Below are 25,387 nucleotides of genomic sequence, written 5' to 3' on the forward strand. Positions count from 1 at the left end.
AAGATACCCCCCAATGCCACACTTGTTTTTGAGGTAAGCGTTGGTAACATTGATTCGCCATTTTATACTTTAAACTGTATTCCCTGTTTGTTTTGTTGACATGCTGTATACTATGTTCATTTTATGGGTGTTAAATATTTATTTGCACATCTGCACACTTCTAGGTGGAACTTTTTGAATTTCGAGGTGAGGACATTACTGAAGGGCAGGATGGAGGAATCATCCGTCGAATCATCACTAAAGGGAAGGGATATTCCAAGCCTAATGAAGGAGCCTCTGTTGACGGTAACGCATCCAGACACAGCTATTTCTTGGCTAAAGTTAAAGAAATATACCTACTTATAAGGGAATGCAATTGAATGTCATATTGATCACTACATTTGATTTTAAGTTTGATTCAACAACAGACTTGGAAAGCAAAGTCAGGGTTTATTTTTAGGTTGGAGCAGTTCTCGCTGGAGTCCTTATGTAATAATGTAAATATCTTATAACCTGTCTCCTTGGCTGCATATTATGGTTACCTTTTAACAGCTAGTTAACCACAGACATACTGAAATGATTTGATTTTACTTTGTGCAATTATAATAACATTTAGGTAAAGTTAATGAGTGCCATTTCTAACTATATGAAAACAATATACTTTCTTTATTTGGCATCAACATGTCAGCCTAAAAGGATGTACTTGCAAGTACATCCTTTTAGTTTGCACTTTTAAAATTGTACCTGTTATTTGATAAACAAATGATAAACTCAAAATGTATCTTCTGAATATAAAACACTATAGGCTTGAAAGGTGCCTGTACAACGTTTTTGTGTTTCATTCTTCCTGGAGAGCAGAGACTGGAGCATTAATTTATATTGATTACAATAGCTTTGGAAAAAATGAATTTACAACCCATTTGTAGCATGCACAATGTCACTTCTACTGTTCACCTTGCAAGCACCGAAAGGAAGAGCACATTTTCCCTGCAGACATTAATTTTCAAGAGTTACAAAATCCTTACTCAAATCAGCACAAACTGCTGTAGTGCCTTCAAACTGGACTTCGTGGTTTCTATTTAATCTTCTTTTGCTTCTTTTTACCTCACACGCACATACTAGTTATATTGTAACGGTTGTGAGTCAAACCTTCTCATAACTAATGATAACAAAGCTGTTGTGTTGAATTCTAGCCCTATGCTTTGGGGCTAACAATTTACAGATTTTATCTTTTATTCAACTTGCATTAATTAGCATTTAGTCACATTTGTAGTATAAAACCCCTAACCTGAGCATTTTACAACCCCTTTCAGTAACTGTGGTGGGAACCTGTGAGGGACGTGTATTTGACGAGCGAGAATTGAAGTTTGAGGTTGGCGATGGAGAGGGTCTTGGCTTTCCAGTTGGAGTGGAGAAAGCTATAATGGCTATGGAGCAGGAAGAGGAGGCCCTCTTCAATATTAAGCCTAAGTATGATTTAAATGTTCTGTTTTTGTATGCATGTTTCTTATGTGTTTATTTTTTAACAGATTCCTGTGTTAATCAACATCTCTCAAGCTGAACAGTTGAGTGGTCTTGGGCATGGGTTTCCATGTACAGTCGTCCCTCGCTATATCGCAGTTCACCTTTCGCGGACTCGCTGTTTCGCAGATTTTTTTTCGCAGAGCGGCTCCCGGACAAAGAGGCGCGGTCAGAGGACCTCGTAGATTGATCATTAAAATGAAATTTGTTAAACATGTTCGGGCTTATTTTTTAAATTCGCGAAACTTTGAGAGTGTTTTAAATAAGAGAGAAAAGTGTATAAAAGTGTGTGGTTAGGGGTTTTACGGCCATAAAACATGTATAATAATGGTAAAATAAAGCTGACTACTTCGCGGATTTCGTCTATCGCGGGTTATTTTTGGAACAGATCCTCCACAATAAATGGGGGACCACTGAATGACGAGACGGAAATTTGGCAATTTCACGCTAAAGACTTGCTCGACCAAAATCATTCAATCTACTCTCGAAAAGTGTATGTTTCTTTAGCAAGATTGATTAATTTCAGCTGCAACAGATAACACTGGTATACTTGATAATACATTTAAAGTGTTTTTTTTTTTTTCTTTATAGGTATGGCTATGGTAATGCAGGCAATGCCAAGTATAACATTCCTGGCGGAGCAACACTGCATTACAAAATAAAGCTGACAGCCTTTGAGAAGGTAAACACATCTAATGAACACAAATTGGCTTTTACATGTCTGTTATGTACAGCAACATTTTCCCCTGCAGGAAGTGATTCATTCCTTTGTTTTTTTTAGGCAAAGGAATCGTGGGAGATGAACACGCTAGAGAAGCTGGAACAGAGCAGCATTGTCAAAGACAAGGGAACCCAGTATTTTAAGGTGAACACTTGGGTATTTACAGAGCACACAGCTATAAAAATCCCTTTACAGAAGAACACTTTTCCATGTTTTCTAATGCAATTATTCCATATGCTTCAGGAGGGAAAATACAAGCAGGCATCAGTGCAATACAAAAGGATCGTGTCATGGCTGGAAAATGAATCTGGTTTGTCAGAGGAGGATGAGAAGAACGCAAAAGCTTTGCGACTTGCAGCACATCTGAATTTGGCCATGTGCTTCCTTAAACTACAGGAGCCTAATGCAGCGCTAGAAAATTGTGACAAGGTATTTAGTTAACACCTTATTTAGTATTCTGCACCTTGACAAATTGTAAGATTCTTTTTGTTAAAAAAAAAGTGTCTTTTATATGGTAGAATGCTTCATGATGTTAAATACTGTAACATTTCTCTGTACTCTATTCATTATGGCAGGCTCTGGAGTTACATGCATCTAATGAGAAAGCATTGTTCCGGAGGGGAGAGGCACTGTTTGGCATGAAGGAATTTCACAGGGCAAAAGATGACTTCCAGCAGGTTGTTCAACTGTATCCTGCCAACAAGGCTGCCAAGAGCCAGGTATGATGCAGTGTGTCGTAGAGGAGAAGTCCTTTGCCACTGAACCCTTTTTTCCCCCTATAGATTTTACCATTATGACAGGTTTGTTCCAAATAATCGAAAAAGAATATTCCAGGAGTTCAATTAATTTGTCCTTTTTTAAACAGTCAAGACACATTTTTCTGTGAAATCTGGCACGAGTAAATAGTTGCGGCTGCATTAATTTGCCGGTTGTGTAACTACCAGTCTTAATTATGTCCTTGTTGTAGAACGGCCACAAAGAGAGGCTTGGCTGCCGCACCTTAGTGTGTGTGTGTGTGTGTGTGTGTGTGTGTGTGTGTGTGTGTGTGTGTGTGTGTGTGTGTAACCAAAGTTTAAACTATTCATATTAAATCCTTTAGCTCATGTTTAATTGGTCTTAGAATAGGGATATATCTGGCCAAATGGCAGTACAAGTCTGAAGAAATCCCGTGCCGTTTCTGAAAATATGATCGTCTGACCTCTCCTTCATATTTTCTGCTAGGTGAGCGTTTGTCAAAAACGTATCAAGGAGCAGCATGAGAAGGACAAACGCATCTACGCCAACATGTTCCAAAAATTTGCAGATAGAGATTCAAAGGTGAACGAGTGTGTTATCTAAAACAGCCACAAGGGGGTGGGATGAGCATGTTTTTAGATTTTATCAAGAAACTGACGATCACAATGTGATTTGTGTTTTTTCTCTTCAACAGAAGGACACGGAAACTGTGAAGAGTGAGGGTGGGGCGAACGGCAATGACGGAATGGAAGTTGAGAACGGAGAAAAGGAAGTTGCCAGCGAAGCAAAGGTGTAATTAATAATGTGACTGTTAGGTTCATCTGTGCTTCAGACTTTTGTAACTTCAGCCATTTGTGTTTCAGGTGTGAGTGTGTCAGTGTGTCTCTCTGTGTGTGTATATGAGTGTGGGAGCTCGAGCATGTAACGAGAGCACTAATTTTAGGCGCATCTTCGGTGGCTTTCTTTGTTCCCAGGCTTTTTGATTTGGATAGCACCCAAGCAGGTGGGGATGTGGTTTTAATAAATGCATTGTGTGCACCAACAACCCCATCCATGAATCTTCTAAACGCACAGCTTTGAACTGTGCATGGTTTTTGACAGCGTTTTGGGTAGGATTAAATTGTTTTTTAGTGTTGAGTGCAGAATTTCACCCGTCAAGGGCTAGACCATTTACCTTGCACTACCCCATGTCCTCCACCCTTCATGTTTTATGGTATCCATCTAACACTCCTCATGGGCCTACTGATCAATTCCGGGAGTTGTGATGGTTGTGTGCATAGATGTGTCCGAATGTTAGTGTGATTGAGTCCCAAAGTACGTGTGTAGCAGCACTGTGGATAGGTGGAGTAATAAGACGTTAGCCTGGAATAGCTGTTGAATTTCGAGCTTCTTTCTCAATCTAAAGATGGTGCTCACTTATAATCCCCAGGTTACATGACTGTTTACCCTTTTTTTTTTTTTCTTCTTTTTTTTTCTTTTTTGTGTGTGGAAATATTGACTTTGTACTTTTCTTTTTTGGTATTGTGCTTGTGACTTCTTTGTTCTCAAAATGATGAATACAACTAATTGCGTAACTGGAATAAGTGCATTTTAAAGCAGCTAGAAATTACATGAATTAGCCTACTGGCCACACACGTAATAAAACAGTTAGTCTTCGTCTTAATTTACTGTAAAAAATAAAAAAGTACATGAATGAACGTGTACTTGTACAGCTCATCGGAATCAGGTTGTTGAAGACGGTACGCCAGAATATGAATATGTGAGCCCTGTTCATTGTCAGTCAACAGCACCAGTGGGGCAGAAGCTGAATTAGGGTCTAATTTAAAACTGGTCTGTGAGTCATGTGTTGAGTTTATCTTTGTCTTTTGGAAAGGTCACTGACTGGTCTGCCCTGACAGAAGGATATAATAAAACAATAAACTACAATTTAATAGTGTGATATTCTTGACTTTTTCCCCTCATGTCCTGTCTTACAAAACTGGGAACTCATCATTTATAATAAGGAATCAGTTGACCCACTTGGGCGTGTCTTTTTTATTGCTTCGAGCAACTGGACAATCATCTTTTTGTTCTTGCTTTTCTAAGACTGAAAAATGCATACAAGTTATGACCATTTATATACATTTAGAATTGATGTGTACCAATTGTTTTGTAATGATTTAAGAGGGTCCTAGCACCATTTCAAAATATATGTTCCTATCCCAAATTTGTATTACATATGAACACCTTAAGTCCAAAAACCTAAAATGTGTGACATCTATACACACATGGACAACATTATTACCCTTCTGTTAAAGAAAAACAATGTTAACTAAAATAACTTGAAACCGGCAAAGGTGATAAATAAAAATGTACTGTAAATGAAGTAACGATAATCAGACATTGCTTTTGAATTGTGACTTTACAGAATCTTTAAAAAGAAAAGACAAGCTAATGGCCTGGACAAAAACGATGGTACCCCCAGAAAAGATTTAACATAATTTGATCATATAGGGACATGTTAAACTAAGGTGTGTCCTCTAATTAGCATCACCATGTCTTCAAATTTGTAATCAGTCGGCCTATTTAAAGGATGAAAAGTAGTTGCTGTGCTGTTTGGTATCATGGTGTGTATCACACTGAACATAGACCACAGAAAGATAAGGAGAGAGCTGTATCAAGAAATTAGAAAGAACATTATAGGCAAGCATGTTCAAGTTAAAAGATAAGACCATGCCCAAGCAGCTTGATGTTCCTGTGACGAGTGCATAGCCAATGTCGCTGCAAGAGAAAAAGGTATGACAAATTGAAGAAACGGATAATGCGAATGGTATCCAAAGAGCCCAGAACAACTTTCAAAGAAATTAGAGGAGCTTTTGGCAAGTCACATCAGCTCTATGTTCACAGATGCAAAAATTAAGCAAACAAAGAAAAGAACACTATCTACTGTGAAACATGGAGGCGCAGTTATGGTTTAGTGCTGTTTTGCTGCATCTGGCACAGGATGTCTTGAATCTGTGCGGGGTACTATTAAATCTCAAGACTAAGGCATTCTGGAGAGAATTGTTTTAAAATGACTGCAGATATGTGTGAGCCATCATGTTTGATCAGTATTAGTGGCTCAAATGAGCTGCTTTCCACTACAAATCATTTTAAAACAGGGTCGCAGGCTTGAAACGGCCACTTTCAATTAATGCTTAATGTTGAGCTTCGAACGCTGAATCTAATCTCAACATTTAGCATAATCCGCCAGTCGCGTATACGCAAGTGGAACTTGTTAACTTCATAACGTAAACATTTACCTGAAAGTACAGGCATGTCACCATGTATTCATTATTGACTTGTCTGTCTGTGTATTTTTGTACTTTTGTAATAGGTGAAGTTCTTATGGAAGCCCATTTCCACTAGTAAAAGAAAATAAATATGAGATAATAAATCAGAATTAGGAGATATAAACTCGAAATTAGGAGATATTAGGTTATAATTATGAGATAGTAAGTGTGCATGCTCTTCAGTGGCGCTGGCTTTTTATTTTTATTTTTTACTTCCAGATAAGTTGCAATATGTTCTTAATAATGTTCTTGACATAAAACAATTCAGCATTTCCTTTTGTCACCTGTAATACCTGTTTTACTATTTCTCACACTGTGCCACCACACCCAGTTTCAGAAATACTTCCTTATAGGAAGTGGAGCAACAATTTTGTTCATGTGTGTATAAAGTCTGGATATGCCTCATGGACAATAAATGGGAGAGATTTTATTGATATCAGTGAGAGCACTCAAGGGAATGTTCCTTTGTATATGGGGACATACATATTTATACAACACTTTTCCTTATGGTGTCTTTGTCTATATTTTTGGAATAATCTCACAAATATGAAACATTTTGGGCCTTTTCTATTTAAATTTGTATTTCTCTGTACACCATTCACAATAGCAGGCTCTGGATTTGCATAGGTCTAGCACACAGGCACTGTTTCCGAGGGGAGCGGCACTGTTTAACATTAAAGGTTTTGACCAAGCAAGAGATAACGTCCAGCAGGTTGTTTAGTTATCCTGCCAACCAGGCTGCCAAGAGACCGATATGATGCAATGTGTCAACAATGTCATGCAACTGAGCTTTGTTCATTGTCAGTCAGCAGCACCACTAAGGCAGAAGCAGTTGAAAACTGGCCAGATTTTATTTAAATTTACATTTGATATCCAGTTTTAGCTTTAGATCTGAATTCAGTGCATACACTTCAGCTGTAATTACAATATACTTAGTTTTTAAATATTTTGTACTTACATTTTTGATAGACAATTGAAGAAATAATTAGAATATCATCGGTCGAGGCTGCACTAAATGTATATTGTATATTGTATATTGTATATGTATATTGTATGCTTTTATTTTATTTATATATATATATATATATATATATATATATATATATATATATATATATATATATATATATATATATATATATATATATGCTAAAAATAATTTCACTCTGCACAAAATGTGATTAGATGGTATCAGCCTGTAAGTATTTCTATTTTGGAGACTTTTGTGTATTTTGAAAAAGAATCTCGTCCAAAATGTGTTTTTTCACAGTTTTCATCATTTGACCCAATGTGAACCATGAAGCAGTCGAGAGGTCGGAGTCTTCTTTTCCAAGGACAGGCAGAATCTGTTCTGATCCTCCAGCTTTCTCACACGGACACAGTGTCTGTTTACGGATGTGCTCTCTCTAGTCTCCAGCATGAGAACTGCCAAGCACCATGGACGTATTTTATGGAGGCTGAACATTTGCTTTGTTATGAGAGTATCGTTTGTGTGACGGGGCCTTAGGGGAAGGTGGAATGAAAGGGGAACCGACAACGCCACCTGGGGAATGCCGTCTAGGTCTAAGTTTTAACAACCCTAAGCTATAATTGTAAAATGTGTTTATGGACACAGATTCATTACCGATATTTGTCCAGAGACGTGTTTTATCAAATTAATCAGAAGTTTATTTGTATTAATGGAATCAAAAATAAACACTAAAAGCCATAACATCCAGAACATGTAACATGCATTATCACAGCCAAACCATGCAAAACAGAAGCAAAATGGAGACAGCAAAACTGACAAAACGAAGTTGGCAAAACAGGCCGAACAGGCCAAACAGGCCAAACGGACAAAGTGGGCCAAACAGGCGCAGCAAAATAGGGCTGAAATCTGGGGAGTAAAACATATTGGGAGGGGAGCATATTGGTATGAATATTGATTCACACCATAAATGAATATAATAGAGAAGAATGTCAGACACATAAATGAGGCCATTACAGCTACAGCATTTAATTATCTCCTCAGAACATAACAGCAAGTTTTGTGACACATGATAGGACAATTGTGAGAAAAAAAAGGTTGCTTGTTGAGCCATTCAGTAATTTGCATGGCTCAACAAGAGCTCAGATAACTCTTGCACATTTGCACAGAGATATCCATGACACAAAGAAGCAGCTCCATGCATTAATTATGTGACTCCACTAAAATAACTTTGTGTAATTCACAGCTTAAAAAACAACCCTTATGTATCTTATACTGGCTCTTCCTCATCCTTGGTCAGAAACAAGCCGTTGGAGCTCATTGGACAAAACTCCTATAGTTATTGTGAGGTTCAGCCAGTTTGGCATCCCATACTTTGTCCAATCCATGTGTTGAGGTCTGTTGTGACGTCCTCCTAATGGTAAAAGACAATGAAAAGAATAACGTTAGTCTTCAGAAATAATATCGATAGATATATATATACTTCAGTCATCCCCTGGGGGACATTTGTTTGTGGCAGCAGCGAGCACAGTTACAGACTAAACAACTATTGTGTTTGCTATGAACAACTTGCTGGTTCACGTTAAAACACAATGTGGGTTTCGCCACAGCCCTGTCAGATACAAGCTTTTTTAAACGTGTATCCATCACTTCAGCATATTGTTTTAACAATTAATCCATCACTTTTAATTAGACACCCTTTACAAATATAACAAGGACGTCTTGAAGACGTCTTCTGGGTGGTGTGAACAAACAGCGTGTTGTTTACATGTAAGCCTGTTTTGGACAAGCGCCTACTACCTGCGCCAGGTACACTATTACCAACACGTTCACTCCTCCTTCGAGTTCACATCGAGTAGCGTGTCAAGCTGGCTATAAACAATAACGTGTTTCCGGTCTCACATTTCAAAATAAAGTATCCAGTGACGCACTTTGCGTATTCACGTAAACACAACAATACTAACAGAACTATACATTAAATACAACGTATCGCCGGTAATATTCGGTGGTTTGGAAATGATTCTGTCAAAGTCATGGTATCAATGCTATATTTTTCATCATGACCATGCTTTTAGTTTGAAGGGAAAAGTAGTTCAGTTCCGAAGTTTTTAAGCATCTTCTCCATCTGATCCATGACCATATAAAAGTGATTTTAGGCTAGTATGAGAGTTCACACTTCACTTTTACGGCACAAGCCGGAGCAGAGGTCTAGCCGACTTAGTTGATTTTGCGTGCTCAGTTTTTAGATCACCTGTTACCTGTTAGGTCAAGGTGTGATTTGTATCACGGATGAGAGCCACCAGTGGCCGCGCACCCTGGGGATATTCAGGGCGTAGGTAGTGCGCATCGACTGGCAGCAACGGTGAGTGGCGAGCCGGGTCGATCCCCTCCTGATGACAAAGCGGGGGACCTCACCAATTAATCACTCGGGAGAGTTGTTCGCCTGAGTGCCAAGATGATCGCGGCAATCGCATCCACGAAGACTTTCATTCTGAACCGCAATCGCAAACAGCTTCTGCTCTCTGTGCTTCTGATACTCGGATCTTTGGCTGTGTTCCATGAGATACTTGCTGTAAATACGTGGATGAGTATTGCCAGTAAGTTTGTTTTACCGAACACAAGTGTTATCTCTTTTAAGTTGTGTTAAGATGTGTATCATCTACTAGGTAAACTGTAACTGATACGACAGCCAAACAATGTATAAAAAAGACGAAGCTGAAATAACCCTGTAGACAGATTAGGCTGCATTCAAATTTACGCAACACATGTATTGTTAGAAAAGTTTGCAACATCCAAACACACGATTTAACATTACTTGAGGTGTTCACATGTTTGTTGAGTGGACTTTACTTTCATTCAATCCAGTGGCATGTAGCCTTTATTGTTTTATGGTGTCAAAGGGCAGTGTAAAGCTGTTTTTGTAATTATGTTTTACACCTTATTAGTTAATATGGAGTCGAACCGATCATAAAAAACTTCTTACAAAACACTACAGTTCATATTTCAACAATGCCCTCAAAGCTGAATCGTTCTGAAACAAGTCCAACTGGATTTGTGTTATGCTGACGTAGACAATGACATGTTTCAACAATGTTCAGATATTCTGTAGAACTCGTTTTGTCTTGTAATAGGAATATATTTTACATCTACTTTTATTTCTCATGAATGATGAAAACAGTGAGAATAGTCAGGTTGGGGTCAGCCTACGACAGAGATGTAACACATGAAGGACACACATTTCATCAATGAGCATCATTTCAGCATTTGCACCAAAAACACAAGTACAAGCATAATCTTTTATTATATCCCGTTTTAAAACAAAAATGTATTAGTGTAGAATAGATGTAACTTACTGTTACATTCACACTAATAGGTTTTTGTTTTAAAACGGGATATAATAAAAGGTTATGCTTGATATTTAATTGTATTAGTTACAAGGCTGCAGGTCTGAAGCTATCCCTCTCTCACAAGTTAAATGTACTTTAAATTTAACAGTTTTACTAGATCCTGGGTCAACACATCTCACTCACTTGTTTCCTTATAGATTTCGTTGTTGTCTGTTCTCACACTCGTTCTTCCGGATGCCCGCAAGTCTCTGTCGCACTGGAGAGCATTTTTGCTTTTGTTCATTTACATTTTTTTGTGAAATTCACAATGGTCGTGCAGAACAAAATCAGCATTGATAAAAAAAGGAAAGTCCTCTGTTTGGTTCCATCGCCGTTCTCAAAGCTGTGATCCTTGACTTTAAAGGGAAAGTGTGTAACATTTAGGCTGACTAATTGCCAGTAATCGCATATAGTGTGCATAACTGTGTTTTAATAAGTGAAGAATCATCTGAAACTAAGAATCATATTGTTTTTGTTAGCTTAGAAAAAAGCTATTTACATCTTTCGAGTCCATAGGTAGAAGTTTGTTCCAAAACCTGTTATTAAACAGGCGCTGGTGCTTAATAGCTGAAGTATTGATAATTTTGATGCTAGTATTGCATAGGACTGGAGGAATGTCTCTTCTTCATTCTTTATAAACATCACCCATAGATGTTATTTTTTTATAAACATGTAAGAAAAACAGAGTATTGATAAGAGTAGCTCCTATAGTTGTACTGTAATCCTGAAGGCCATTGTAGTTCTCCAACATGCTTAGAAAAGAAGGGGTGATGTTGGGGTTATTTAGTTGGTTGCAATCTGCAACCTCACCACGAGATGTGACAAAATCTTTCACACGTGGCCTTTAAATATCTTCCTCAGCATGCCCATAGTACAGGCATATGTTCATCACCTACAACTTGCAAGGAAGAAATTGAAAAATAAAGACTGTCGGCACAAGTTACTACAGGAGTCCTCCTAGGCTTGGCTCTGCAGATAATGGTCTTTAAGGGACTGCGTTCTTCTTACATGTAGGTCCCACCGGCACTCAATGTATGAAGAGCCTCAGTTAATAAATGTCCAGATGGAAAACTGGCTGCCAGTTTGGCAAGTGTTTTTTTTTCTAATGGGCTCTTCTCCCACCTTGTTGTATAATCCTGTATTAGAGAAGAATGCACTTTATTTCAGTTAATAAGCCGTTTACACCAGCCTGTCTTTAATGCTGGGATAAACATTTTGGCAGTAGCTACACTGTCTGCAGTATGCTTCTTCCTCATTATTGGGAAATAACATATGCTATGTGTGACTATGTAAACTACATTTTGACTGTTAAAAAAACTTCAAATACGCGCCGCCGAACAGCTGTGTGGCAAGAGGGCGTGACTAAAGACCGAAATGAGTGACAGTCACGTTTAATGCGTGACAGTTGGGAGCCACGATACCTCAGTCTCTCAGCTCCTCCTGAGTTCCTCCCGCGGCTGTGTCTTCTGGTGCTGACTTCAGGACTCTTTGGGGGTAAATAGGATGTCTATGCAGCGAATAGGTTTACAGTTGCGCTCCTTAGCGCCATCCATCGTCAGGGAGTTTGAAAAGGAACCAACGCGCCTCCGAATTATTTTTTTTTGCCGTGAGATATTGGTTGTGTGGCGTGTGAGCGTGTGAAAACATGAACAAGCATGTGTCACACGGCAAAACCGTGAGAGTTGGTAGCTCTGCAACATTGTTTCTTTAATCCTTCTAACTAAAGAAATGTCCTTTAAAAAGATTTAATTTGCTACATCAGGATAGTAGCTGTGCCAAACCAAAAGTTTAGTCTCCAAAATGGACAGAACAGACCAAATCGTCACATTGATACACAATAGCCACATTAAACATGTCCAGTCCCTTTATTGATTAGATGTAATAGTTGTCTTGTTTGGAGACTGAAGGCAACTGAAAGGACAACTGAAAGCCTCCAAACATGACTATTATAATTTATATATATATATATATATATATATATATATATATATATATATATATATATATATATATATATATATATATATATATATATAAGATTCAGGGCTTATATTATGAGCCCTGAAGCCAGTTGACACTGATGACTGACAGTCCTTCTGAATTGTTTGAATTTGTAAACAGAATTTAAAAAAGAAAAAAAATATATGAAGAATGTTGTGACAAAAAGGAAACAGGAGAGGGTAAGTAGGAAGGCTGGATGAGCGCAAATGGAGATAAAAAAATATTCCTCTCTTGCTTTTCTTAAACGACATTCTAGAATTACATGTGTTGCCAAAATTGGCCCAAATGTCTCAAAGAGTGTGTGTTTGGAGATCTCCACCCTGGTTATAATGACAGACTCGGAGTCCAATGGCGCTGTGATCCCAATTCACTCACTGACACCACAAGCGCACAAAAAACAAACACTGAGGACCTCCTTTTGAAATGCACCCTGTAATTTTAAGGATGAATGTTAGAAGGATAATATTTCTGCTTCTGCTCAGCTAAAGTGCCAGAGATTTTTTAACTGGTAACACCCGAGGTGATGTTACCTGCTACTAAACATCAAGTGAGTTAGATTCATAGCATTGGATGTGATGGTTGTCTACGTAGTTTCAAGTCATTTGAAAGAGTGGCTGTGTTTCTGTCACTGTAACAGAATGTGGTCTGTGCCAATATTTAGGAGTTTGACATTTGGCTTCCAAGAGTTTGTTATTCTTACATGTGTTTGTGTTCTTGCTCTCACAAACCTCCCTCTGTAAATAAAATGATTTTAAAATGCCACCAGCCATAAGAAGCAGATTGAGTCATTAGAATACATTTTGTTTGAAGGCAAAGCTAGTAAGATGCCAATACAGGAAAAACAACCTGTTTCCTGGGGAAATCACCCATTAACTTCAAATGATCAAAAGAGACATCGTGACGGTGTTGTCCATCTATGCACAGTCTATGCATATTTGTCTGTCAGCTGATGTTTTCACTCACTTCTTCAGATACAAATCCTGGCGGCAGAGTCTTGAAGCATTCCAAAATGGTAAGGATGTGGTGCATGCGGAAAAAATGGGTGATAAAAAATATGGTGACGCAGAGGCATGTGTTTGTGGAGGAAAGAGTGGAGGTAACTAAGCTAAGATTTTAATATCTGTATTTTCCAGGTCAGAATGGACCCTCAACCAGACTCTGTGGAGGATTCAGAATATTTTAGCTTTACTCCACAAACCTGGAAACCAGAGGTGTGTGTGTGTGCACTGTGTCTGCATGCAAACACTCTGTCTCCCCTCTTTTGAACTCAGAATAACCTGCCCAAGCCTGCCCAAGCCTGCCCAATTTCATCCAACCTAAGTGCATTTGCCTCAGTGTACAGTATATTTCCTGCAGCAGAGTCATCTTCAGCCGCCTCCATTGCTCTGTCATCATGTTTCCACTATATTAAGAAGCGCTGTGCTTTGGTCGGTGCTTGCACCTTATGTTATATTTTTGGTGGAAGATGTTACAATGTCTGGCTCGGGAGACCAGTTAAGTAATATTGTATTCCAGCATAATAATAGTTCCACAAAGTGTCCAAAAAGGGTTGGGCGGTATTACAATTTGTCAACCCTTCTGTATTTTCAGTTGATACAGTGACGCAGGTATTGTTCTAATTTTTTTTAGTCCATTTGTGTGTGTTATTGTGGCAAAATGTGGTTCGGGAGACAACTACCGTAACAAAAACTACAACAGAAAAAGTATTTTAAACAGTTTCCTAAAGTGCACAATGATGTCTTCGTGTTATTGTTTTGTCCAACTACACTCCAGAACTCAATTTAAAATCACAGAAGTTAAAGAAAAGCTGAATTTGCTTAAAACTATGACTCTGTAAATGCAGAGGATACAACAATAACACTCAAGAAGTCCTTTAAATATCATGATTTTCACAGATTAAGCACAATTGGAGGGGATGGAAAGAGAAAAACCATAGTGGAATTAAACTATGATTGAGCTTGCACGCAAATGAGGTCCTCAGACTCCCACTCCTCAGACTCCCAAGTGGCCTTTGATCACAGGCATGACAACAAAGAGAAAGAGACATGTTAAATTATAACAAGCAGCACTGAGCCTGTGAAGCGCTTTGGTTCATTATTTTACAGCTTATCCTCAGAAACCTGGGTCACACTAACATTTAACTGAATGCGCTAATGACAGCAGAGCCTTTAGCTTGACCACTAATGAAATTCGATAAACTACTGGACTGGTAATACCAAGGCTCTGTTTCTTACCTGCGTTATTCTGCTCTCAAAGATCAGATAACATGGCCTCTTTGGCGAAATGGCACACAGAGGTGTATGTTTACAAGACATCTGGGCCTCTGCTGAAACTTGACTGTTTCTTCATTTACCTGCATGTGTAGGTTATTAGGATCAGACCATTAGGTACAGCTTTGCATCAGCAATTCTTTCTGGGATGCAAGGATAAACAGGGCAGGCCGAAAACACAAACAAGAAAAGCTCCTGACAATTTAGATAATCAGAACAATTTGAAATGGTCTCCGGTGTCCCCATCATCAAACATTATTGTTTACAGTTTACTTAAATAATACATTTAATGCAAAATACTCACTTGACCTTTCCAGCTATGCTAATAGCATTGGTTTCATCATTTGTATAGATTGTTAGATATTTGAGGGTTTTGCGTCACACTGGAAACAAAATCTGTGAATTATTTCAGATTAATTGGTTACTGTGAAGGTTTTAAATGTCATTTCATAATAGTTTGAGCATTACCTATAGAATAAGAATGGAGCCATTTTAAAGACTTGAGTCCTCAAATTATGTGCATGGCTAGATACCTTCAGAAGAATTTTTTTATAATTTGGCCGAACCAACTCTTTTCATAAGCGTGGTGTTGACAGTAAGAATCAGGTCTCATTTGAAGCCAAGTGTGTTCCGAACATTGCCCTTACTCTGTTTACTTCCTGCAGTATATGGGACGGGCTAATATGCATGTCTTTCAAGACTGGTGTGGCAGTACTACAGCTGACCTCCGCAAGAACCTGCACTACCCTCTGTATCCTCATGTGAGTCAAACTCTTATCTTCCGAGTTCACTCAGTTGTCGTTAATTATATTTAATTGATAAGTTACACTTTTACCAATGCTAACACTATGGCTCTATAAGGATGTAAATGATGGTCGATCTACTCATTTGTTCCAGACAGAAATATCTTAGCCACTATAGGAAGGATTGCCGTTGAAATTTTGTACAGACATTCATCGTGCAAAGACATCCGTGCACACACTATGACACAAGCATAGTGAACACACACAGTTGTTTTCACTCAGAGTTGCATTCTACATCCACATGCTAAATCTTTATGGCCCTGGACTCAAGATGTAGTCTTACTTTAAGTAAATATCGTGGCTGATTCTCAAAGTTTGCCTTTTCCCACTCAGACCAGGTTGACGGTGCAGAAGCTGGCCGTCGCTCCTCAGCAGACCACCTACGGGGTCAGGATATTTGGTTATCTACACCCATATTCTGATGGTACAACATGGACTTTTTGATTTCGTTTTCTGTCCGACACTACACCGAGTAGATGCATGCTATATATCTCCCTCTATATTGTCTCTCAATCTGGTTCTTTTTATTTTCCTTTTTTGTCTTTGTTTCTCAGGAGAGTTTGTATTTGCTTTGAGCTCTGATGACAACTCTGAGTTTTGGCTGAGCACAGATAACTCCACTCTTGACTTGCAGTTGTTGGCGTGGGTTGGGAAGGTACGCATGACTGTTATCTTCTAAATTTCCAGAGAGTGTTTTCTTCATACCTCATACTGTAATATTTATTTTTACGTGGTCGTTCTTTTTCTAGACAGGCGCAGAATGGACAGCCCCGGGCGAGTTTGAAAAGTATGTCAGTCAAACCTCCGAACCAGTAAGGTAAATTCCCACCAGACTACATTAAATTACACATTAACTATTATTGTGAGTAGATGAACACACACTGTATTGTGTGTGTGTGTGTGTGTGTGTGTGTGTGTGTGTGTGTGTGTGTGTGAGAGAGAGTCATCAAAGAGCAAAGGTGGTACTATTGTGATTTGGTCACAGCTGTGTTTGTAGAGTATTTTACAAGATGTGTAAATACGGCTTGGCCAATCAAAATCAAGGACCTGAATTAACTGACAGTATCAGCTTCAGACAATATATTTTCTGACATACATAATGCCACTTTTGTTCTTGTCACCCTTCCATTTTCAAACACCTGAGAGACATATAAAATCACTTTAATCTCTCAGTAAAAACAACCGAAACTTCCGCATAATTTTAGCAATATAAACATGTTTCTTGCAAGTTTCTTCTGTTTTATTATTGGGAATCTAAACTAGAGCTGTTGATAGAATAAAAACAATAAAGTACTCTTACACATGGATGCTGAAAAATATAAGATTTCTAGCCATTTCATTGAAGTATTGCTAACATGAAAGTTTTGTTATACTGTGAGGCGTGGGTTACTGTAACGCACAAACGCACACACGCACGCACACGCACACACACACACACACACACACACACACACACACACACACACACACACACACACACACACACACACACACACACACACCACCGCATCTGCAAAAGCAATACAACATTATAAATCAACCCAAAGATTATACAATACTGTTTCGAGATTATTAACTTGACTGTATTTATTTGATGTGGACATCATAATGACATTAGAATTCCTAGCACACATGCACAAAAAGAAAACCAGATGCATTGTTTTAAGTGTATATAACTAAATAATAATTTTCAACACCTGTCCACAGGAGGCTTGTTTATATGTATATATATATATATATATATATATATATATATATATATATATATATATATATATATATATATATATATATATATATTATAAATATATATATATATATAATAAAATGTGATAAAATGTAATAAAAAAGATAATACATCCATATATACATCCACATACACAAAGTATGAAGGTGTTATTTGTGTGAACAAAGTTGTTTTTCTCTAAACCATAATTTAAGACCTTTATTAAAATCCTTAAAATCGTGTTGTATCTTCAGTTCTGTTGGGAGACAGTTCCGTTGCTTTGCTCCTCGAACAGAAAAGGCCGACTGACCAAATTAGGTTCTGCGCATTGCATGTTGCCAACAGTTTTCAGTTTCATAGTTACAAGTAAAGTAATATAAATATGTAATGTCTGCCTCAAGAAGCCCCAGAGAAAAGAGACAGATAGACATATTTTGATTTGATCATGTCAGAGGCTGTAGCCTTGTATGCAGTTAAGTCAAATTTATTTACATAACCCAAGAGCACAATTTTGCCTCAATTCACAATCTGTGCAGCATACAATAACCTCTTGGATTAGACCCTTGATTTGGATAAAGAACAACTCCCCCAAACACCTTTAATGGGACAGAATGACCAAAGCCAACAAGGACATGAACATATCCTGCACTTAGAGCAACATGGTTGTATTTATTTTTTTGAATGTTTGATGTGACAATACTGTAGTACTAAATATTATATTTCACTGTCTGGCAGGCTGTCTGCTCAGGAGAAGTACTTTTTTGAAGTTATCTACCAGCAAAACGACAAAGGGACTGACCATGTTGCGGTGGCAGTAAGTAGTTTAACTCTGCCCTCTTAGAAAGTTTCATTTCATTGGGTCCAACTATCATGTCTCATTGTCATATGCAATGTGAGGAATGAAGTTCTTTGTGTTGGTTTTCACTTAGTGGCAGCTCCTGGACAAAGACTTGGGCTTTAAGGTTATTGAATCCAGTCACATCTCTCTTTATATTGGTAAGTACAAAAACACACTTCCTTCCTACTACCTAAAATAAAATCACTCAGTGAATTTGGTGAGCTCAGGGTTGAATCTCTATCACACAGTATATTGTACTCCCAAACTGTTTGCCTTTATTATTCTGCAATGATGCTTAAACCTGCGTATTAAGTCAGGGATTTTTTTTCTACAATACATGCCTCACTTGTCTTTTTATAATCCCCTGTGCCTTTGTCCCACAGATGAGTCTGCCTTGTTGGCAGGTGACACAGCCCACATACCACAGACGGCTGCAAGTCACACCCCCACCAAACAAAAGACTGGTTCAGCAGACATGCTGAAGGAAGAACCGCGAGACACTCTGTACAAAAGTGAGAGACGTCTTTCTTTGGGTGTATTTCTTCACTCCGCAGTAGATAAATCACGTCATCCCCCATTTCCTACCATGCAGGTGGTTTGCAACGTATCTCCTCATGGTAAACGCACAAAATGATCGAACCTCAAATCTATGTGTTGTGTTTGTCTGCAGTGCCTTTGATAAACAGCACGTTTCTACAAGATGTCCTTCCTGACTGCCCTTATGAACCCAGCTACACGATCAAAAACATGAAGATAAACCGCTACCAAGGATTGAATTATGTATGTATTCCTATAGTTTGTATATTTCACTTACATTTTTTACTGGTGGAGCTCTAACCCACACCATTCTCATCATCTCATATTATTTCATACAGTGTTGGGATTGCACAGAGGAAGCAATTATTCTTGTTGATGTTACTTGTAAAAGGATACCAGTATACCTTGTCCTACGACACGCTGTGCCCATCACTTTGTTCTGAGCTCATGAAGTCTCTACCTTTTGTTTAGCAACCTCCTCGGGATAAGAAGACTCCAAGATGTAACTGCCAACTCAGAAATAACATTAATATTTATATTTATATAGTACTTATCAACACAAAGTTACAAAGTGCTTCACATAAAAAACTAAAGACTAAAAGTAAAAGGTCAACAAAATGAATTACAACTGTAAAACGGATTGAATCAGGGAAGGCTGTGTGATGAAAGTGGGTTGTGAGCTTGGATTTAAACAAAGCCACTGACTCCGTTTGCCTTGTTTCGTTAGCCGGAGGGTTTCAGAGCAGTGGGACTTTTAGCTAATAGACTGGAATAGAAAGAGGTCCCTTTTGCGAGCAACCTTTTAAAAACCTGGCATTTGAGTTCTGTATTATCTGTAGCGAATCTACAGTTTTGGGCCATGTTAAAAAGCTGTAACAATATTCCAAGTGTTTTTGTACAGATTAAACAAACAAAACATGTTAATTTGTGACCTTTAGTAGTTCTTTGGAATATGTTTCAACATTTCAGAGCAGACTCGCTAGATGTTTCTCCCTGTTTCCAATCTTTATGTTAATCTACTTTAGTCAGTTAATATGTATCCAACAGATATGCTCAGTGTGGATCTTCTTAGCGCTACAAGAAAACGATATAAGCTTAAATCCCCCAAAATACTGAACTACTTTAATTCTTTAGTTTAAAAAAAAAAATTATATCCTTACATATACCTTGTGCATCAATTCTTAAATCTGGTGTGCATCCAAAAGAAGACATGATGCAATAAGTTTTGTTCTTATCTCAACTCTGCAAACACCAGTTGGATCCCTGTGAATGGGGATTGGAAAACCCTTAAATTATACAAGATCTCATGATTCATCAGCATGTCATTTCATTTCATCTCCCCAGGTACACATGTCCTTCATCTACCCCAGAGACTACACCCGTCTTACACACATTGAGCCAGCAGACAGCTGTTTCTATCCATCGCATGAGTAAGACACCACCGAATTAATTATAGATCCAAAAATAGTAACGTTTATCTTGACATACTATATTCAATTGAAATGTGTACAGTAGAACATTGTAATTAGAAGTAGGTTAACAGTACCACCAACAGAGGGTACTGTACCCTTCAATGGACTGACAATATTTTCACAGCAATTATTATTATTATTTTTATCTTTCAGAGCATCCCAATTGAAAACTAATTATTGAGCTTATGTATTTGACAGGGAAAGTGCACAGCTTCTTGGCTGTAGTGCATGGGCAGAACATAGAGAATAATGTTAGAAAATGTACTTACTGTATTATAAAAACACAATTACGAGACAGTACATATTCATTATACAACAACTACATCAGCAACAACATAACGACAATATTAACCGCAAAGCCTAATTAACTTCTTCTAAATATTGGCATAATTATGTGTTTGTCTTCTTTTCAGTTATGGTGGATACATGAAACGAGACGAGAAACCAAATACAGAGCCTGAAAAGAGCTGGGCCCAGACCTTCCAGATCAACAACATAAACCTTCAGACACATCGATCAGACAAGGTCGATCTGAGCTGCACCGTCGCAGGCAACCTGTTTCTCTCGTCTAGTGATGCTCTAGCCATGGTCAAAGCTTTCATGGACCAACTAAATAAAAAGCACCCTGGGTAAGAATTTGATTTGTATATCAAAGTCAATTCTTCCTTCTTCCATTTGTGCAAACATACAGCAGTTTTGGAAGTACAAATCTCTCCTGTCCAAGATAAAGTGATACAGATAATAATACTATAAAGAGCAAATATGTATATGCACTGTGCTCTAGGACTCAGTCTCATTTTAACGTGGTATTAACATATTTTTTCCATAATGATAGATCCAAAATGTGTAAAAAGTATCAGCAACACATACTGTATGTTTGCAAGTTGTGAACTGACCTTTTCAAATTGTTTAATTTGACATAATGAGAGAAACTATGTAGTATTTCAGTAAAAAACGTCACAAAGACTAGAAAAAATTTAGAAAGGTTTTTTGTAGCAGCAATACTACATCTTTTTCCTTAATTCTTTTCCTGTTTCCCGATCATCTTGCAAGAACTCAGATTTGTCATTGGACTGCTTGATGGGACCCGACCCATAGGTTGGGCACAACTAACCTATAACTGACCAATGAATGTTGGCATGTCAGTCGTGAATGAATCAATCACACTTTCAATGTATTAAAATGCCGAGTACAATCAAGTGCATGGATTATACAATTGTTTTGACACATTTCACCATGTGTTTTAACTATATTCTTTCTATCCTTGCAGGCAATTCACATTAATGCGTGTTATTAACGTGGTGAAGCGCTTGGACGGGCAGAAGGGCAGCCGCAACCTTCTGGAGCTGGAGGTGAAAGATGTGAACGGCCAGCTGCTGCGCTTGTCGCAGCACGTCTTTGCTCCGATTCCCCCAAAACCACCCAGCACCCAACAACCGAAGCTTTGTAACCCGGTGGGCTTTCAATGGAATCCTAACGCCACCGTCCACTTCATAATACCTGGTACATCCAACTTTATCCACGCTCTCTACAGCCATTACATTCACCAACTCCTTTGGCTCCTTTGTCGTGTCCTGTGCTCCTTTTTGTATGTTGGCTTCTGTTTTCAACTTTTAAATACTGACGATAGAATGCATTATAAACATGTATTCTGTGTATAATGCATCCAGTCAGGGTGACTCTGCTTTTTCTGGATATTTCTTTCCATTTTTGTCTATTTCCGCATGGCCTGAACAACTTGATTTATCTGTATGATTCTCAGTTAAAAACCAGGCTCGCTGGGTGCAGCAGCTGATTACAGACATGGAGCAGTTGTTCAGAGAAACCGGAGACCTCAACTTCAATCTCATCATCACTGATTACAGCAGCACGGACATGGACGTAGAGAAGGCTCTCAAGAAATCCTCTCTCCCCAGGTGTGTGTTTGTGTGTATCTATGTATTGTTTCACTTGGATTTGCCAACTTGCAAACTCAACATATACATATATGGACAGTATGTGCTATTATTATGCCTTTGGAATTCATCAGGTACCAGTATGTGAAGCTGGGTGGAAACTTTGAGCGTGCGGGTGGTCTGCAAGCAGGTATCGACCTTGTAAAAGTGCGTATTGTGCCATTGCTCTGCAATAAAGCTTCAGGATGAAGTGCTAGATCTGTGACTAGACTGTCATAATAAAAACCTTTTATATCTTTCCCTCCTCCATCAGGATGACAACAGCATTTTGTTTCTTTGTGACCTCCACGTCAACTTCCCTCCCTTCATTGTTGACAACATCAGGAAACACTGCGTGAAAGGACACATGGTCTTTGCTCCAATAGTAATGAGAATGAGCTGCGGGGCTACGCGTTTTGAAGCCAAAGGTAGACTCAAATACACCATACTGTATATATTGTGATTATATTTTCATGAGACCATGGTTTCTTTGAAGGTTTAACATTTTAGAATAAATCGATTTGAAAGTACTGTCTTAAGCCAAATATATTGCTCACATTTTAGTTGTTGCTCTAAAGCTTTACCACTTGAATCCTTTTTATCAGAAGTTTTTTAATGGTGTGTTCATAAAGCAGTATCACGGTCCTTTACGCTTAGAACAATTTACTCAAAAATATCGCATTTTAGAGGTTTTTAACGTGACTAAGAAAATGTTAAATCGGTATCCATGTCTAAATCCATGTCCAAGTGAGTGCCAGAACCCTGTTAGATAGAAGTGAAGACACAGGACAGATGACGGCTCAGGGATTTAGTCAAAAAAATAATAATTAAAGGAGCCATTCAATGCAAAATAAAAACTTTGATTGGTTTATTTTAACCAGATTAGATGCCATGTCAAGCCTTTTATATTATTTTTGCTATATATATTAGGGCTGGGCAAAGTTGAAAAAAATGAATCACGATTAATCGCGTGATTTTTCTGCGAGTAATCGCATTATGCACCAAATTGAACAAAGAAGCAAAAAACTATGTATATTGTATGCTTTTATTTTATTTATATATATATATATATATATATATATATATATATATATATATATATATATATATATATATATATATATATGCGGCTTACTGTACATTTTCTCTCTTTTTGCATCATGGCTCCCCTAGTTTTTTCTTTGCGTTACCACTGACCTGTCTTAGGAAGCCAACTCTTCCATTGCTTCTTCTTCAATTTGGAGATTCAGTCTTAAGACAAGCAGGATGTGTGACTCCAGAGATGAAGAAAAACCTGTTGTGTTGATGCAAGCAACAATAGAGTTTAATGAAAATGTGCCCACCTGTGTTGCAGGTTTCTGGGAGGTCAATGGCTTTGGCCTGTTGGGGATCTATAAGTCAGATTTGGTAGCGGTGGGAGGAATGAACACTAAGGAATATGGAGCCCGCTGGGGAGGAGAAGACTGGGAGCTCCTCGACAGGTCAGTCCTCACTTTTTAAATTTCACTTTGTATTTGTCACTGATAGTATTTGTTGGTATATTTCTTAATCTGTGAATCTGCATAGCAATACAATACAAGCCTGTTTTGGTTCAGTCTAGGCCTGCTGTTTCACTTCATATTGATATTGTATTATAAAGCTAGTGACCACAACAATGTGAATTGTATCGAAAAACAAACTCTCCTCTGCTCCAGAATTCTCATGGGAGGGCTTGAAGTGGAGAGGTTTGTGTTGAGAAACTTCTACCACCACTTTCACTCCAAACGCGGCATGTGGGTTCGAGCGTGACCCGGTCACAGATGACCTTGTCACCTGTTTGCTGCACCATGACCACAGACACCAAGGTCACAACCACGGCAACCAGAGAATTTTAAGACCGGAGCCTGTTTCCTGCTTTGTAATACCTGCTGACTTGACAGCATAGGATTGTATACTGTCTTCATTCACTTTAGAAATACAATTTACAACTTGGGAGATACTACTGATATGTACATAGTTTATTTTACGAGGTGTACTGTTGACTACTGCCTACTGGAATATTACAAATGAAGATACAGCTGTGCACCAAAGTGATCTGCATTTCTGGCTGCAGGGAACTGATCTGACCTAAAGACAAATCGTGAATTAAATGACACGAAGGCTTTATTTACATACGTGTCTAATATAATTTGATTGTGACAAAATAAAATACACTGCAGATTTTGGAAATGTGAAACACAGCCTTATTTGTCATCTTGTAAATTATGAGAAACTTGATATGTATTTTATAAATGTTTGTAAGATTATTTTTTTATTTGAGTTTAATATACTTTTTCTAGAAACACATCAGGTACTAAAGTATAATTACTTTTAATTAAATCCTGAACACAAAAGTTAAAAAATGATTAAAGATATCTGTGTAAATATAGCATGAAGGGTCATTTTAGTCAATAGATAGTTTTACTGTCATGTATGTCTGTGGAGCCACCTCATGTTAGTTGTTACTTGGGCAGATAAATATCAAAACCTATGTTGGAGGAGTGGGAAATATTGTTTTTAATGTGTATAGAGAGTGCAAGAGGATTTGTGTATTTTGAAACAAGACAAATGGAATCATTTTTCCGATTGTTCACATTTCAGTTTACACAAACATTTTTTTTAAATTAGGTTTACTTGGTATTTAGGGCACTAAAAACACAATTCTGGTCTGATGCCAAACTTTGCTCCTTTTTGTGCAGCAAAGCATTGAAGCTTTTGAAAAGTGGCTTCTGGTTAGGTCAGAACGTTTGATGTATTTGACTACTTCTTGATGTCTTACCTTGTCGTTTTTAAGATATACTTCAGCCTTTTGTCAGTGCTGACAGTTCACTTCAGCCTTATTGTACGCTTCTGTACAAGTCTCTTCTCAGGGACAATATTGTTTTTCCATTTTACACTGCCTTGACGATTCTGAGGAATAAATTCCTTGTCTTTATTTTTAGTCCATCATGTGTATTTTTGAACAGTAAATATGCTGTTCAACTAGATGACTGAGACAAAAGGCACCTTGCACAGTTGTGACGATAACATGGACAAAATATGTCCACGGGCTCAATCTGTTTTTGTGGTAGTTCCTGCTACATTCGGACTACATTTTAACTTAATTACAAACACACACACACACACACACACACATGCACACTCATAAGTTGTGAGTGAGTAAAAATA

At 38.0% G+C, this 25,387-nt stretch overlaps 2 protein-coding genes across 3 annotated transcripts in view; both read left to right on the forward strand.

The window, feature by feature from the left end:
• Positions 1–4,882, forward strand: part of fkbp4 (FKBP prolyl isomerase 4) — a 6,146-nt gene extending 1,264 nt beyond the window's left edge. The window contains exons 4-12 of one of the 2 annotated variants that reach the window (XM_068603303.1): positions 1–33; positions 165–285; positions 1,293–1,449; positions 2,092–2,182; positions 2,282–2,365; positions 2,465–2,650; positions 2,797–2,940; positions 3,443–3,538; positions 3,651–4,882. The exon at positions 1–33 is cut by the window's left edge and continues 110 nt beyond it. In XM_068603303.1, the coding sequence (XP_068459404.1) occupies positions 1–33; positions 165–285; positions 1,293–1,449; positions 2,092–2,182; positions 2,282–2,365; positions 2,465–2,650; positions 2,797–2,940; positions 3,443–3,538; positions 3,651–3,752 (1,014 nt within the window). In that variant the 3' untranslated portion in view covers positions 3,753–4,882. The remainder of the gene's footprint in view (positions 34–164; positions 286–1,292; positions 1,450–2,091; positions 2,183–2,281; positions 2,366–2,464; positions 2,651–2,796; positions 2,941–3,442; positions 3,539–3,650) is intronic. The other variant, XM_068603305.1, reaches the window with a different exon arrangement.
• A 4,807-nt stretch (positions 4,883–9,689) lies between these two features.
• Positions 9,690–24,507, forward strand: b4galnt3b (beta-1,4-N-acetyl-galactosaminyl transferase 3b). Its single transcript, XM_068603424.1, has 19 exons — positions 9,690–9,831; positions 13,593–13,633; positions 13,755–13,832; positions 15,557–15,652; positions 16,028–16,118; positions 16,249–16,349; positions 16,444–16,511; positions 18,156–18,234; positions 18,350–18,416; positions 18,642–18,770; positions 18,929–19,038; positions 20,140–20,225; positions 20,681–20,896; positions 21,538–21,770; positions 22,030–22,183; positions 22,297–22,369; positions 22,476–22,629; positions 23,556–23,682; positions 23,896–24,507. The coding sequence occupies exons 1-19, from the start codon at positions 9,690–9,692 to the stop codon at positions 23,987–23,989; spliced, it is 2,139 nt and encodes a 712-aa protein (XP_068459525.1). The 3' UTR covers positions 23,990–24,507.
• Positions 24,508–25,387: the final 880 nt, after the last annotated feature.

The sequence above is a fragment of the Clinocottus analis genome, unplaced genomic scaffold (assembly GCF_023055335.1).
Source record: "Clinocottus analis isolate CAN_PGR_092001 unplaced genomic scaffold, fCliAna1.0.p SCAF_6, whole genome shotgun sequence".
NCBI classification, from domain to species: domain Eukaryota; kingdom Metazoa; phylum Chordata; class Actinopteri; order Perciformes; family Cottidae; genus Clinocottus; species Clinocottus analis.